This window comes from Solea senegalensis, linkage group LG18 (genome assembly GCF_019176455.1).
Source record: "Solea senegalensis isolate Sse05_10M linkage group LG18, IFAPA_SoseM_1, whole genome shotgun sequence".
In the NCBI taxonomy this organism is placed as follows: Eukaryota; Metazoa; Chordata; class Actinopteri; order Pleuronectiformes; family Soleidae; genus Solea; species Solea senegalensis.
The window spans coordinates 10,598,489-10,615,758 of NC_058041.1; the positions used below are offsets into that span (position 1 = coordinate 10,598,489).

At 40.1% G+C, this 17,270-nt stretch overlaps 1 protein-coding gene across 2 annotated transcripts in view; it reads right to left on the reverse strand.

Moving 5' to 3' along the window:
- The window catches only part of psme4b (proteasome activator subunit 4b), a 42,393-nt gene that overhangs the window by 19,286 nt on the left and 5,837 nt on the right, over nucleotides 1-17,270 (reverse strand). Inside the window, exons 3-24 of one of the 2 annotated variants that reach the window (XM_044013283.1) lie at nucleotides 15,685-15,801; nucleotides 14,341-14,385; nucleotides 14,014-14,163; nucleotides 13,151-13,214; nucleotides 12,432-12,506; nucleotides 12,196-12,318; nucleotides 11,682-11,774; nucleotides 11,234-11,412; nucleotides 10,392-10,478; nucleotides 9,400-9,586; nucleotides 8,955-9,044; nucleotides 8,646-8,710; nucleotides 8,278-8,428; nucleotides 6,611-6,709; nucleotides 6,413-6,482; nucleotides 5,533-5,600; nucleotides 4,807-5,010; nucleotides 1,981-2,138; nucleotides 1,628-1,723; nucleotides 1,418-1,473; nucleotides 1,259-1,315; nucleotides 814-869 (exon numbers count right to left, since the gene is read on the reverse strand). In XM_044013283.1, coding sequence (XP_043869218.1) covers nucleotides 814-869; nucleotides 1,259-1,315; nucleotides 1,418-1,473; nucleotides 1,628-1,723; nucleotides 1,981-2,138; nucleotides 4,807-5,010; nucleotides 5,533-5,600; nucleotides 6,413-6,482; nucleotides 6,611-6,709; nucleotides 8,278-8,428; nucleotides 8,646-8,710; nucleotides 8,955-9,044; nucleotides 9,400-9,586; nucleotides 10,392-10,478; nucleotides 11,234-11,412; nucleotides 11,682-11,774; nucleotides 12,196-12,318; nucleotides 12,432-12,506; nucleotides 13,151-13,214; nucleotides 14,014-14,163; nucleotides 14,341-14,385; nucleotides 15,685-15,801 — 2,290 coding nt within the window. Of the gene's footprint in view, nucleotides 1-813; nucleotides 870-1,258; nucleotides 1,474-1,627; nucleotides 1,724-1,980; nucleotides 2,139-4,806; nucleotides 5,011-5,532; nucleotides 5,601-6,412; nucleotides 6,483-6,610; nucleotides 6,710-8,277; nucleotides 8,429-8,645; nucleotides 8,711-8,954; nucleotides 9,045-9,399; nucleotides 9,587-10,391; nucleotides 10,479-11,233; nucleotides 11,413-11,681; nucleotides 11,775-12,195; nucleotides 12,319-12,431; nucleotides 12,507-13,150; nucleotides 13,215-14,013; nucleotides 14,164-14,340; nucleotides 14,386-15,684; nucleotides 15,802-17,270 lie in introns of both variants that reach the window. The other variant, XM_044013282.1, reaches the window with a different exon arrangement.

Genomic DNA, 17,270 nt, shown 5'->3' on the forward strand with positions numbered 1-17,270 from the left:
AGAATGGCTCCTGAATGTGTCTTTAGATCAGTACTGATATACTCATTTATTTGTACACAGCGTTAACACCGAGCATCACATGATTTATGTTTTACTCATGGCTAATATCTTTCATGTAAGCAGGGCTTTGATTCACCTCAGATCCTTGTTTTTGTTCTCTCTACCTGTTACTCATGCAGACACAGGCAGAGATAAACAAACACGTTGAAAACATCAGTGCAGTCAGACTTGTTTAAAACCATAATTTTTGTTCTCACTTACAGACATGACATCAGCGTGCATTTGAACAGGGCGTGGGTGAAGCCGCATCTACAGTCGCCCTGAAGTGCAAATCAGCACCATAAATGGGAAAACACAACAATAAATAACAAAACACAAGTACAAATATGCAAACTAAACACAACTGCACTAAGAGACGGAGAGTGCGACCATCCAATCAGCAACAATCCTTGACAGCAGGTACCTACCTTTTCCATTAATTAATGTCATATTTTCTGCTTTTGTCATTGTGTTTTCTGCTTTTGTTTTTATGTTTTAGTTTTTGTCGTGTTTTCTGTTTTGGGGCTGTGTTCAATTATTTGCGTTTGTGTTTTTGTTGTTTGTGTTTTCCTATTTGTGGTGTTGATTTGCACTTCAGGGCCACCATACAGATCTCATCCTTTGTGGGCACAGATGATGCATCCAGGTTGCATTTTAATACCTGGTGTGAACAGTTGCACTTAACCCTTATTCCACTTGTGACCATTGATCATTTAGAAAAGATGTTATTACCAGGTCTGAATGGGGCTTAATAAAATCACAGAGGGTGGACACCTTAATGATGACAAACAGTGACTTGGTGTCATCCTCCGATTGCTCCAAGATGTGATCTGGATGAAGACAAGGGCACAAGAGGGAGTGGAATCACAATCACATTCCAGGCAACATGAAAAGTTAGTATTCAAGTGTCTTATGAATTAAAGCTGCAGTGTGTAACTTGGTATATAGTGCAATATAAATTCAAACCATAGTCAAATGAGTTCACACACATTGATTAGGCCCATCAGGTCCAGTGAGAGATGCATTTTACATCACCACTGATGGATGGGAGGCAGAGGCATAACAGATATTCAAGTAAAAGGTAACTCTGAAAGAGAACGGTTGTAATACGGACCTATAGTCGTCCTTTCAGAAAGCTCTGAGTGAGTCTGGGCAGGTAGCAACACTAGCAGTATTATGGCAACAAGTTACACACCGGAGCTTTAAAATATTCACTCACGTAGCAGCAGCCTCATGGTTTGGCAGATGGACTGTCTGTAATTCTCCCTTGACTCGTCTGGAGAGTAAGGAAACAAAGAAGTGGCCTTACTGTTGGGAGGGAGTGAATACTTACATGTGTGCATTTGTGTTACGTGGACGTTTGACTGTGTTTTCTCACCGTAGTTGATGCCTATATACAGTCTGATCTCTCCCAGATTCACCATGGAGGGCACACTGAGAGGAGGCAAAATGTTAGGAGCAGAAACGTGATAAGCCTGCATGAAAATTGATGTTTTTATATATGTATGTAGTACTGAATATATGTGTATATATATATATATATATATATATATATATATATGTGTGTGTGTGTAGCTGCAGGTCTCACAGGTCAGATACATGTGCTCCATCCAGAGGGGGCAGCATGCTTCCAGCTCCAAGAAGGCAGTGGTGCACGATAGCAAGACTCTGCAACAGCTCCTCCCTGTGAATAAGGTCACACATTACAGCCCAGTGCTGGTGTGCTGTTGTTTTGAACTCACTCTTCAACAGCTAAATTCCACCTTTCCCCCAAGCTCTTGATTAGACTTGATCAAGTGTGTGAGGATCAAAAACAGATGTTAAACATTACATTTTCTTTTTTCTCTTTTTTTTCTTCAGGGAATGCTCTGTCATCAGTTTGTGTGTGCGCCTGATTACTTTTAAAAATCAAAAACGAAGATGAAGAAGATAATGGCACACCTGCTCACGGGCTGATCTCCAGAGACGTGGCCCTTGATTCGCTCCAGCTCAGGGTGGAGGAGGCGTGACAACAGCTGGAAAACAAAGTTCTCCTCCTCCACACTTGGCACGTGCCAACACACACCCAGGGCTGCCACATCTCCGGCTCTGCCCCAGTCCTAGAGAGAAAAAGAGAGAGATGCTGACAGTTTTTCCACTGGAACAGCTGGCAAGAAAACCGGTACAACCAATCCCACTCAAACCCACAGAGCAGTGTCATCTTCTGGTGTTAAATTATTTGAAACACATGTAAGTGCTAAGACCACTCACAGCTCACACAACACACTGAATTACTGTGATGATAAATGAACACATGAGGCACACTGGCAAAATAAAAATAATCTTTAAGGAAAATCTCAACAAAACAGAATCAGTGGTTATGAAGCGGAGATGAAAAGACAGCGGTGTTTGAAATTGTGGAAAGCAGCAGAGGAACATAGTCGGAATTACTGTCACCAAGACGTCAAAACAGAAAAAAGACTTTGCACTTGTTTTGGAAAATCACTTTTCAAAGGAAAGCTTTTCTCTTGGGTGTTTCCAGGAAAACACACAGTGTTGGGGAAGCAGCTCAGTTTGTCTCCTGCAGCCACAAAGTAAAACAGACAAAATAATCTATGAGCTTGCATTTAGCAGCTAAAATCATTCATTAATTCTCTCCAGCTAATCCAGTGAGTGACATGGGGGGAGCTGGAGCCAATTCCAGTTGACATTGAGTGAGAGGCAGGGTACACTCACACTGGACACTTTTCCAGCCTGTCACAGTGTAACGGAAAAACAATTATCCACACGCATATTCACAACTGCAGTCTATTATGAGTCTCCAATGAACCTATCCCCAAACTGTGAGTCTTTGAAATGTGAATGAAACCCCCATAGGGAGAACATGCAAACTCCACACACAAACACATTTTCTGCCATTTTGACAAGTCAAAGTAGGAAAATAACGGGTGTGAATAATCAATTTAATGATAACTTAGTTCCATTTAGCTTCCTCGCCTTCCGAAACATAGACTATATATAGAAATGGACAGAATAAACTGCATCTATTTTTCTACACCGGTGTTTGGGATGTTTATGTGTTCTTTTTGGGAGCACATTATTTGTTACATAGTTGACAGCACAAATAGTTCATAAATGTTCTAAAACGACTGTATCGAGACTAATATCGAGTTAATACTCGAGTTAAGATTAATGCACCATTTTTCAATTTTCAGTTCAGCACATTCATGAGTTATGCCGCTGCCACCACACTTGGTTTGATATGATCAATTCTTCATGACATTTTTGTCACGTTCAGCTCATGACCTATACACCTTCATCAAGTTACCATTTATCATTTTGAATCTGAGATACTGGGATTGTCCCTCTCTCTCTCGGTAAAATACAGACATGTCAACAAACTGCAGTGACTGTTGGCAGCAGTTTCAACATGAAATTCTACTTTGCTTGGTCGCAAAATGCTGAACAACACAAAACAAAAAAACAATCCAGACTCTGTATCCACGGTTAACCACATTGGAATAGAACATGAACACTCCTGAGTCAGAGTAAACAGTCCATTCCCTATTCTTCCCAATGTGCCAATATTGAGCTACATAAATATATCCAGCTACATAAAAATGGTGTCGCAAACAGCTAAAATGAGATAAAAGCACCTGTACAGTATGTCCATGCACAGGGATAACAACTCTTAAACAGATTCATTTGACATACTGTTTTGCAACATCTAGTGCAAGAGGTGACACCGAGTTGTCACAATACAGCAAAGCATAATACAGCACTCCTCCTCCCAGAGTAGTGACTGCCAGGCTCAAAGTAAAAGGAAATGGTAATTCAGTCTGATTATGAGCATATTATCATCAACTGTTTGGCACAATGTGACTTCCTGGCTTGAGACACATTCAAATGAGGTAATATCTTCTTGTCATTCCAGGTTAGAGCACAGCTCATAAAAGAGGGTTTTCCCTGTTATACTATATTGTACTACAGGATGTGGATATGACTTTGTGTTTTCAGTAAAACGCTCAAATGGAGACGGGAAGCCAGGAAGTCTAATGATTTGTGACCCCCTTAGATTTATCTTGTGACTCACAACACTGTAGCTGCATGAAGTCATCTTTACAGTTAATGTTCACAGTATGCATATATAGTTATTGTGCAAAGAAAGCAGCTGGAATCAAAATTAAACAACAGAGCAACAGAAGACGCTTTTTATACAGAGGAAGACTATGTCGGTGTTATGAGAACTCCTATATGCCACTTTTTCTTGTCTATACTGAAATGTGGCAAGTAGACCAACAGTGTGGTCTTGACCCACCATGTCCTTTTTGATGTGCTTGCTTTTTGGAAAAAAAGAAAAACAGCAATGCCCCAATTCCATGATTGTGCCTTTTACACATTAAGGGCTGCAAAAGCGAATAGACATTCTGCCTGGGTAAGTCTGTGGAACAGGAGTCTGTTCCAGCAGTGTAGCCATTTGATTTCCGTTTGAGAAATGCTCTCCCATCATCTTTATGAAAATCGAAATTCTAATTACCAAACCTGTAAGATCCAATTTAATTTCACTGCAAGGAAGAGCAGTTTTAATGATTCTCCTTCAGGCATTTTATATTTCCAAGAAAACCTCAGTGTTTCCTGTCGCAGGCTAGACACTGTATATATTAGAACGAGAAACAGGGTTAAATTTATGTTTGTAAGATAAAATACTGGTGGTCCTTGATCTGTCTATTGAAGCAACCTCATTTTCTGTGGCGTTTAATTCTGATCGTGTGTGTGTGTTCTTTTTACCCGTATAGGGAGGTCATTATCAAAGCTTCCAGAGGTGCTGCGGTGCTCAGTGGGATAGATGAGGGACAGCGACCGAAGCGTGTGTTCTAGCAGACTGCAGGCAAGTGTGTAAGCCTGTTTGCAGCGCAGGCGCACGCACACACACAAGATCCGCTCCAGGTCCCCTTGGTATTTTAATAACTGTTCACCATCCACACGGCTCACCTAAAAAACACCCCCCCACACACATATGCATGACACACAATGCACGGGAGAGCTGGGTCTTAAACATTGAGGTTCTCCAGTAAATCACAGCATCTGGCTCACTCCCACTCACGGTAAGCTCCCAAGAGCAATAAAACAAAACAGGGGGTATCAATATATTCTGGTTAACGACAAATCTCTTTGATATTTATGGCTGTGCAGCGAGCACAGAGCAAAAAACGTCTTCACAATATCACAATAGTTTCTTGTCCAAACATGTGAATTATAGCAACAGTGTTAAGAAGAAAGTTCCTACAATAGCAGTCAGGAAACCATACCTGGCATCAAAATGTTGTAAAAAATAAATATAGAATCACATGCCCAACCCAATGAAATTTAAGGCACACAAATAAATAAAAATGATGCAATTTAAAAGAAGGAGTATGTCGAGGTACTGACTTGTAATCTCGTTAGATATAAATTGACAGGATAAAATATTTTACTGTGTTGAGGCCTTTAGGACGTGATAGAGCCATGTCTCACCTCAGAGAGCAGCTGGAGATTCCACAACAGCTCCTTATCCAGCTCGTCCTCACTCTGCAACTCCTCGTCTACACACACACACACACACACACATAAAGAGGGTATACATGTATTGCTCTCCTGAGTGGCTAATCTCATTTTGCTAAATTCTGGGGTCATTTCAGTTTTAATCCATGCTTGTTGTGCATGTTTTTTTTATACACATTCTCAGAATTAAATGTAATACTTTTTTAATTTTTATTTGAAGACCAAATACATACTAAATTGTATTCCTATCAGCCTCTGCTGTATTTGGTTTGTAGCCTTTAAATACATGTTTGAATTTTAACGAAAGAAAGTGGTAAACATTATACCGTATAAACATAATGACATGGTTGCCATATAATTGTGAGCATGCTAGCATTAAATATGAGGGTTATGTGAGTAAATTATAAATGTAAGTTATAATTTTATGTTTTGTAAACATCAACAAATAACAAATAAAAGAAACACAGTATATATGTTACATAAATTAGATTTCTACAGTAAATCCATGCATTATTTTCAGTAGAATTATAATGTTCTTAAAATGTGAAAAAAAAAGTATCAATAGTAAAAGCTTCAATCCTAAAATAATCACATATCACTTAACAATTGTTTTTATTTTTTTTTTAATTTGGATCCTCTGTTGATGTCACACTCTATCTTTAATTGTTCTGAGATTGCTGAGATCTGATGATGTTAAAAATATTTGATCCCAAACAGTACCGTTTCATTCGGTAGTGAACAAATTTTGAATGAACTTGTTCAAAGCTCATTGGGTCATTAGGCAAACACACAATGTCTACACTACACTGACACACACACTAGACTGTTCACCCACACACAATGTGGTACTGACTGTTGGTAATGTGGAAAATGACGCTGCAGCAGTGAGGGATGAACAGACGGAGAGACTCAGCAGGATGACACTGTGAACACGGACCACAAACACTGAAATGAACAGCATAATTTCCTGCAGCTGTCTTGATCATGAGCTATGTATGAATTACAATCCCTCTTCGTGAGATATACTACTACATACACATGCATACAGTACCTTGGCCGCAGCTCGACACATGTCAGCCACCATCCTGCCTGACACGCATGTCTCAAAGATGTTGGAGGTGGCAAAGTTGTAAACCTTGTGCAACGCCACCTAACATGAAGGCAAAGTTAGAGAGAGTCAGGTGAAGCATACGTAGTAGCTTATGTGTGTTAAATAAGTAGTATAGAAGATAAGAACAGCTAAAACATATATATATGTTTCTTTGAAGTATTGATTATACAGGATTATACAGTGTTCAGGTTTTATCAAGGTTGTGTTGCTAATACAGATTACGCAGCCTTGTTGTCAGCCTTGGGCCACATATGTTGGGATTACAGACTCTGCTGTTTTGTGTTCACTTCCTGTTTTCCTGCTGTGTGAGCCTGTCCTTATTCCTTATTCACTTCCCTGTTCCTGACTGTGCACGCTGCTGGCTGAATGCGTGTGGATTTCTGATTTCCATGCCAGTCGTTCCTGTACGCCTGAGCTTGACCATCTCATCAGCACTCCGTGTTGAGTGGCTGCAGGAAGTAAAGACCAACTATTCCACAGAGAATCTGCCTTTGGAGATTTGTTCCACTGCCGGTCTGCATGAATTTGTGGTATCTGTGCATACCTGCCTGTAAAATGTTTTCACTGTCATGTGTAAAACAAATTCTAATTTTCCTTTTATATTATGTGTCTCTCATGTACTTACAGGGTCAATTTACTCCTTACACCGTGTTCCTCTACAAAATGTGTGACCCAGATGATTGTGGAGGTAATCAGTGTAATTTCAGGGATTGTGAGTAGTTTTACATAAAATGTGGCAGCCATTTGAAAGAATTTGGCATTTGTGAAACAACAAGATTTCTCCAGACGTAGGATGGGCCTCAAAGTGAATACCATTGAATGACTGTAAAGTAATGATTATGTTATGTATTGTGAATGGATAAGTACACGTAAAGTCCCTGGAAACTTGGTTTTAAAACCAATAACATTAATTATTCACAAATACATTACCAACCAATCAAATAAAATCATAAGAAATAGTTTATTAAGAGTAAACAGAGTTAACACTAAAAAAAACAACAACACTTGAGGACTGTGGGGATATGACTTGATCTTTTTTGATTAGCACTTATCTGGCAACACGGTCAAAGGTGCATAATTTTATACATATTTGGATTTGTGATCTGGTCTGTATGTGATGATTTGTAGGTCTGAAAATTGGTGCTGTAGCTATTGGAGGTAAACAGAGCAGTCTCTGTTGTGGCTAAGTACATAACATGAGTCCCAAGTGTTGCTGAAGTGATGGTGACGTGATGTTCGACGTGTCCATCACTGTTGGGTGCACTTTGAGCTCGGTTTGGGCTGTGTAGTGTTTGAACTAAATATGATTTGATTGGCAAGTGCCTGTGCTGGAATACTTGCAAAATGTGGTTTGATTGGCTGCCTGACGCTCAAGCTCATGCTTGGAAGTACAGTTTGACGATACTTGATGCTCCATTCAGAATGAATGAGAAGCAATTCAGTTGACGTCTCCATCACGTACATGTGAATTCAGAGTAAGAAGTAGCTGACTTTATTGTTAGTCGTCCATATTAGGAACAGGAAACAAATGCTTCAGGGCAGATACTTAAGTAAAGGCAGCGACGTTGGCTTTAAGGCAAAGTTGTAATGGAAACTGCGTGTAATACCTTGTATATTTCTGTGGAGCACTGCGTTAAGACGGTGCTGACAGTAGAGAACAGACCCAGTTCTACCAGGCTCTCCAGATGAGTCTGGGTATCTGTCTCTGTCTCGTCTCTCGTCTGTTCCAGTGTACTGCTGTCTATCAGAGCAAAACACCTGCACAAGTGTATACACACACACACACACACACACACACACAGTGAACTGAAGTGCACACTTACACACCTGCTAGCAATAAAACATGTCAACAGTTTAAAAGGCACAGCTGGAGACGCAGAGCAAAGCATTTCAAACAGAGAGAGAGACATTCATACAAAGGCGCAGACAGTGAAGCATTATGAAGTGACTCTTTGACTTGTTTGTTTGTCTCTACCTGTCCAGGAACTGAAGAACGAAGTCTTCAAACTCAGCTGAAGCAAAACACAGATCTTTCTCAATCTGAGAAGGAGAAACAAAGTATTAGTTGGTGTTTGTATATCGTCAGTGGGCTTTAGTTTATGTCCCTGTATGTGAGGTGTTTTTTTATTCCATAAGAAGAAAGAAAATGTGATTGTTTTCAAATCTTGGCAAACAGTAGATAAGAAGATTAGGAGAGGGAAACAGATTGCTCAACTTTTATTATTGCATGCATGTATATTTAATCTCTTCTGTGATTATTTGTTAATGTGTGTTCTTCATCTACCTCTGTGAGATCACTGTGTCGAGAAGGAGCAGACGAACAATCCACTAAAGGCACCAGAGTGGTGAAGGTGGCGATGAACTGGAACGTTATCTGGATACAGCAACGACACAACAGGAATTTACATCATTGGACGTGATTGCGGCCCAAGTTAAATCACCAACCAGATGTCGGTGATATCGTTTTTCAAACTTTATACACAGATTCATTCTAATGTGATGGATTAATATACTCTGGAGACAATGAGCACACCAAATGGGAAAAGTGATCCATTTCAAAATCTCAGCAGAGACTAAAGACCGGGCCTCATTAATTGTGAGTTCTTCAAACTGAGATATTCATTCCACTTCCAGGAATAATTAATAGCATAAAGCAGAGCAGAAAGGAATTTACTCAGAAAGAGCTGCATTGTCTACTCTCTGTCTACACCAACACATCCATTGCTCACCATGCACTTGCTGAAGTCGTTGGGGTCCACCCCTGGCAGACAGCCCATGAGCAGTGAGAGCACGTGCGCACGGCCCTCTGGGTAATGGTTGTTAGGGGAAACCAGGCTGCGAGCCATGCCAATCATGCAGCTGAGGGTGGCAGTGAGGGTGTGCGGCTCCGTCAGGGTCTCCATTGCCGCGTAGGTCCTGTTTTTTACAAGACACAAGTAAGGGTATTGTGAGTGAGTAAGTGAGTGAGTGAGAGTGTGTGTGTGTGTGTGTATGTGAGGATATTACATGAAGTAAAAGGCACAGGTGCATACTGCTGTTGTGAAGCATCTGCAGGGTAATTACTGCATTTTAGTGGCTGATTTCACCTGCTTATCAACACTTGCAGCAGTTGTGTGACACACAGCTCATAGGTCTAATTTGGGGTATTTAAAGAAGTTGTGAAAGCTGTGACTCAGGAGGTAGAGTAGTTTGATAACTAATCAGCGGGTCGTTGATATCAGTCTAGATATCAGTAGTATCTAGACTGGAGGAGCCTAAAATGTCTCCATGTCATCATCCAAGTATGAGTGTAGGTATGACAGAGAGGTTGCTGTGTTTGAATGTGTTGTGCTGCATAAAGCACTTTGACATAAAAAGTGCTGTACCACTGCAGTTCATTTACCATGTAAGTCCCTCATCACTCAACAGATGCAATGTGTCACAATGCAAACCCCCTCTCAAAGTCATAACTGAAACAAATCTAAGCGCAAGTATAAAAATAATTTGATTCTTCCTTTTTTATTTTTGCTTTTCGAGGGCATCCCTGTCTTTGATACCCACTGCAAATACATCAATAAATCAAATAATAATCACATAGAATGTGTTGCTAATTATCCCCATTAGTTTATTTGGTGCAAAATCACATATGCAGGCTAAAAACACCAACATACACTTCCTATTGACATCCCAGAAAATCTACTCATAAAACATTAGGCTTTAGATTTCTCACACAAACACTTACTTCTCAAGTACGGGTGGTATGGCAAGTTCTGGAGTAAGGAGTGCCAGGTTCTGTAGAGCGTAGGCTGCATCATTGCTGCCAGTTTTACTGTAAATCACCAGAGGAGGGCATACACACACACAGAGTTAGATAATCAAAGATGACCTCTCTTTGTCCTGATTGTTTGACTGTGGTCACTGCAGGGATAGGCAGATTGAAAAAGTGTATTTACAATTTAATGCAAACACAGCTAAAGTAAAGTAGCTATACCTGCTGAAATTTTAATCAATTACAATCAGTTGTAAGTGATGTTTATCAGCTTCATTTAATCTCCTCATCATCAGCTAACTGGCCGAGGCTTTGTTTCGCAATGATATTTGTGGGGAAATTGACATTCTTGTTGAAATTAAACTGAACATTAAAAGGTAGAAAAGCAAATACATAGCAAGGATCTATTTGTGAACACGACTTCTGGAGGATATTCAGTGGTTAAACAAGGGTTGCCGCAGACAGCTCACACCAACTCCCACTACAACACCTAAGTTTTCTATTCCTGCCTGTGTAGAAATAGTTTTTATCGGCCTGCCCACTTAGCATGAGCTTTTGTTGCACTGTCTTTGTTTTTAAATGTCATCTCACAAGCTATTTTTACAAAAATGTAACTAATATGGTCCTTATACATTATTATACATTATGTTGTACCATGTTTCACAATGCTACATCCATAATGATTTGCCCTATCCTCAAGGTGACCTATTCTTTTTGCTTGTACATGTTGATGTGCTACCTTCATGTGTTAACCTCTTTTGAGACATAATGTGTTTAGATCTGTGAAAAGGTGTAAAGTCTACATGCTTATGAACCTGAACATGGCCAAAAGGGCAGCTCCAATGAGGCTGTGGGTGAACTCCTGCAGGTCTGCATCAGTCAACCTCTGACCCTCAGGAACCACTGTGATCCAACTGGGATCACCGTGACGCTCCCGGTGCACACGGCGCACAACACTTGCAGGCAGACGCTGAATCAGCCGCATTAGTCGAGACTGCAGGTGAACACACACACACACACACAATCGACATTAGTGTTATCATCAGGAGACACATTCACAGAGCCTGTCTTAAACAGATCTGAGATATCGTTCTTTTCTCCAGAGCTGGTGCATTATTGAGATGTTAGTGAGAAGAGAGCCAGCCAAGTCCTGAAGGACAGGTTGTAAATCAAAGGAGTGTGATAGGTAGCAGCTGAAAACACATTTGTTACTCTCGCACATACCTGTGGGTGTGTTTGTGTGTGAATGAGAGATCGACTTACCTGCCAGCGACCATGATTGGAGGGATGGTAGAAAGAAGCGATGCTGTTGAAGAGGCAGGTCAGCTGTTTCTGTGCAGGATTTCCTGGTCCACCCTGCAGGGATATAAAGTAGTTCTCTGATTAAGACGCTGCAATAACAATATACATATTCTAGTGATTTTGCCTGGACAAAAACACAAGACTATATAAAAATAAATAAACTCTGGTTGTGAAGCCCCAAGAGTCACCTTTTAGATTTGTTCTATAATATCAGCTGTCAATCACACTAGTGTCTACTCATATGTGCTGTGCTTCACTGTCAGTTTCCCTCCAACTGGAAACATAATTTACATAACTGACATCATGTGCTATTAAGGAAGACCTGAAACTAGTGATTGAGACCATTTACACCTCTGGAAAATGTTTACTGAGGCTACTGTACTATTGTTCTGTATCTGTTTCCAGAAACTTATACCTGTGAAAAATCAAATATGTTATAGTGTTTTTTGCTTTGCTTCTACTTCTCAGTGCATACCAGAAGTGCTGTAATCCACAACACCAAGTGTCCAATGTCGTAGGAGTTGGTAAGATACCGCGGTGCCACCATCTGACTGACCCCAACTGGCAGGTTCAGACTGCGCAGGATCCTGGTGAATATCTCCACACAAACACACACACATTATAGCTCACCCACATGGCCCAGCAAGTGCCCCAAAAATAATACATCCACAGACACACTCATCTATCTACCCATTTCTGCTAATGACTCACTGTGGGAATATAAGGCGTCCAGTCCACGTAGCCAATGTTATCGTTGGCAAGTCGCGCAAACAGGTTCACTAAATGCTGAGAGACATCAGACAATCATTGCCATCTTCAAAGAACATTCCCAGAATTCACAGCTTTCATTCCAAGAATTAAATATAGCCACTTTTTCATGAAGAGTGGACCGTGTGCACAGTGGGCCACTGTGGGCCAAGAGGCTGGATGAAGGCAAAGTGGAGACTCAAAAATGGAAAATCTTGTCTGCAGGTCAAGTGGGGAAAAAAGACTCAAATGCAACAATTCAATTATCATTATAGGGAAATGTAGAGAAGTGTCACTGCAAATTATTACATTTATCCATTTTAAGGGAAAAGGAAAGTTGCATGAGTCATTACTTAATTAGATTAAATAAATCTAATTCCCACCTGGCTTTACAGATATAAGAGGAAATGGGGAAGGTGGGATTTTTCAATTATTTCTTCTTTGTGTCATTTTGATTTTGCAATGAGACTGTATTTCATTTGTTAAGGTTAGAATTTAGTTAGGCTTAATTTAAGTATGATGATGTGTGTGTGTGTGTTCCAATAGATTGTTTGAGGGTTAGGTTTAGGTTTAATGTAAGGATAACGTTTAGGGCTAGAGGTAGGTTTGTGTGTTTTGTGTGTGTGTGGGTGCATGCATCTGAACATGTGCATGTGCATACATGTCATGTGTGTGTGACTCACCCCTTCCCAGCTTGGCTGATTCTGCACCGCCATCCAAAGGTTCATTAATTCATCAAACCACAACCTGAAAACACGCACAAGAAAAACACCTTTATATTCATAACCCCTGAGAGAGAGAGAGAGAGAGAGACATACATACACACACACACACACACACACCTGAGGCAAAATTCCCCTCATCTTTCTTATTCCCCAAAATATGAACTCCCCCCACCGTCTCTTGTAGATTCAGTGAAAGACAGACAGAAAAAACTGAAGTGGAAAAAAAAAAGAGTATTAAAGATGACGTATTGTGGAAACTGAATAAACCGCTGATGAAACCAGGAGTAAATCCAGACAAATAACTCGCAAAAGAGTGAATATACTAAAGAATGCAGTGAACACTGAAGAGGCTTGCTAGCCATCACAGTGACGGGTGTGGGGAAAGAGTGGTGATGGTGGTGGTGGTGATGGTGGGGGGATTCCAAGAAAGACAAATATTAGCAAACAAAGAGCAGAAGCACTGCTGACGCCAGAGGTACATTAATTATTGAAGCTCCCAGGTGCCAAGGCATGAACACTTACAGAGCCTGAAAATGTGGTCAGACATGATGTGTATGCTAATGGTAATGCAGGTTACAAGATACAACCAAATTACGTATTGAAAAATACTGAGATTCAATAACAAAGGTAATGGTTGTGTTTCCATTACAGGAACGAAAACAGCACAAAAAAAAGGAAACTCTTTTGGAATTTTCTGTTCTTTAAATAAACAACAGGTGTGTCTGCAAATATAAGCCCTGTGTGTTAGCTTTGGCTCTGACAGGCTGCACTCTGCATTCACACCTGCTTCCAGGCAGAGCCATTCATGTCGGTCCACTTACTGGAAGCCCTGGTTGTGTTCCTCTGGAGACATGATGGTGGGCAGGAACAGCTCCATGTTACTGATGGCCTTCTGCATGACCATATCAAACACGCACAGAAGGGGGCGCCACTCATCCAGCATCTCCTTGGTGGACGATGTGGGGAAATACCTGAGCGTACAGGCGCGCGCGCGCACACACACACACACACAAACAGATGCAGACAAGCAAAAGCACACTCAAGATACAAATACAAGCACTGATCCCCACAGTACACAGCTCAACTGAAGATCAAAGAGAAACATTATCCCCCTTACAAATGACATGATCACAGAGAATGAGACTTACAGTCTGCAGCTTTTGATCAAAGCCTTTAAAATGTGTTCCACAGAGCTGTAAACAAGCAGAGAGAAGAGATGTGTGTTTGTGGGGAGGAATTCAGCGAGATCCACACAATGTGCATAATACAGCTGAGGTTGGATGCAGTTAGTGTGTCAGGTAAAAAATATTTAATAGCCAACAGACTAAAGACACGCATGAACAAAACAACATTAATAATAGAAGAGATATTAAAAAGTAAACAATAAATCCCTAGACTGGAGGTTTGATTCACTTAGATGAACCAACTCAACCCAATTAACTACATAACAAATGTTATGTTTAACTTGCATAGTCTTATGTTTTTTATTTCAGTTAACAAAAATGTTTTTTCAATTTTAGTTTTCGTTATTTTGTTAGTTTTTCTTTAACTCCAATAACCTTGCACTTAATCTCTGCTGGATATTTTTTATTCATCTATTAAATGTGTGAAACCAGTGCCCATAACATTCTCCTCATAAAAGCTTTAAATGAATCATTACAAAACTCAAAAATAACACGTTTGGAGTAAGTAGGAGTTAAAAGTCTTACACTAAAGCTTACAAAAAATCTATTTTAGATATATATTTTTCTTTCGATTAACTTTTCAATTAAACAGTTTGAGTTTACGTTTGGAATAGATGTGTAACAGAGCTGTACAAAAAAGACTAATTCCTGGTTCATACGGTGTGCGTGTGTCACTGCTTCATTCTGTCATTTTTAATTACAGTGCCCATGTCAACAGAGCGCCATGAGTTTGGGCTCCCAGAATCTGTTGATCATGATATTGACATTCAATCAGCGATAACTGACACCTGTCACAGTAGTTTTAGTGTCGAGGCTGAACGGAAATACATGATAATAATTATATCAGGTGAAAGGCAGATGCGCGCTTTCTCTCTCTCTGTCCATCTAAGTCAGAGACAAATCAGAAAGCAGGCCTTTCACTTCACATGTGAACATTGGTTTTTGCATTGTCACTACGAAGATTAAGTCAGTATTTCTCAGTTTGACGTCTTTTCACTGTAAACCAGGATTACCGGGGTACACAGCAGGAAACAGTCCAGCACTTGACCCCCTTAAAATGGTGATTTATTGTGTTGATTACAACCACGTCATATTTGTATTAATTTGAGAGTTTTAGTTGCGCCTATGTCACTTCTGGACAGATTGCAGTTTTCAGCTGTTTCAAGCTGCATGCATGAAATATTACTCTTTGAAAAAACAGGAAATAAGTGTATTTCTCAAGATTTGTGTCAAACTTTTCTTTGTATATGCAAAGTATGCTAATACAGTGTTTTAACTTCTCACTGCAGGCCCATGTAAATTACAGACCTGGGGAACCAGATGAGTCCAAGATGCTCAGTTTTGGAGTAAATGACCTTCTCATACAAATCATAAAGTGGTCGCCATGGTAACTGTAGGTCATCCCTTGACAGAAGTTCCTTCTTCCTGTTTGAAAAGAAGACAATTATTATCTGTCAAGTCCGTTTATAAGCATTTCAGTGACAGTAAGTATGGGTTATTTGACATTCAAACATTTAAAGGAACCAAAATAACTGTCCAGCAGTTGTATGAATGTCTCAGATTCAGATCTAGAACATGTGCAAAGAAAAATGGTTTGGGAAGCCACTGTAATCTTATGCTTTTTTCCTTTTGGCTACCCAAATCTAATTAGTGAATTCTTGAGTCCAGGCCAATGTTTGTGCCGAATTTGGAAGGATTAGTTTATCACATTAACAGGATAAAAGCTTTGTATCTTTGAGTTCACGTCACAGTGACATTGGCCATCCTAGAGTCCAGGTGAACCTTTGTGCCAAATTGGAAAAGATTCCTTAAAGGCGCTCTTGAAATATCGTATTCACAAGAATAGGACGGACAGAGATACAGACAAACTGAAAATATACTTCTTCTGGCCTAAGCAAAAGACCCACGTTCGCTCAGAAAGTTAAAAATCACAGTCATTTTGTTAGATTAATTTGAGAAACTTCAGGGGGCCGGAAAGTGTGGTGAGAAAGTGAATCACTACCTCACAGGCTGTTCTCATTATGATGAGTGCCAACCTTCAGACATGTCTGCAAACACAACACTGTTATTCACTCTTCTCATTATGTGAAACTGCACTGACAGGTGCTGACATTAGTCATTTGTAGGTGTGAGCCCAGCTGGTTTAAAAAAAAAAAACAACTCACTACATGACTCTACTCCATATGTGACGCTCCATTAAGAAAAAATGAAAAGGCTTTGTGATCTGAATGGCTTTTTGTAAGCAAACCCAAGCCACTGGGTTTCTTGATTCTTCAAACACCCTGCATATATTAAACTGCATGGTCGTTCTCCTGAGAAACTTTCACATATCTTTCTTTGTCCTCTCTTTGTATTACACCTTTTCTTCTTCTGAATCACGATTTCTACAGCAATAAAATCCCCCCACAGAAAGGTTGAGAGTCCCTGCACGGGAGAATATGTGCAGTTTCCACAGCCTCAGACTTCTCTCCTCTTTCCGCATTCATCTAACAGCTATGGAAGAGTGTCTCATCAGGGAGATTTGAAAAATGAGGGAAAGACGAACTGGCGATGAAATGAGAGAGATGGTAGGAGAAAAAAAAGAGAGAAAGCCGATTGAGACTCGATGTGTTAAGTAGAATATCAAATTCATCTCTCAGTTGTGAAATCTGGCGCTTAATATACCGTTAACCCAGATATTTCTCTTCTCAGCTAATGGAAAACCCTCAAACAAATGACATCTACATCAAGATGTTTTCTGATGGATGTGAAAAAGGTGAAAACACCTACAGACAAATGGGAAGTGATGGATGTGACTGTCGTGGATAATATCTTCCAGTCACGGGAGAAGTGATAGAATTGATGTTTGGAGACAAAGGCATAGAGTTCAAAAATAGACTCTTAAATTAATGTAA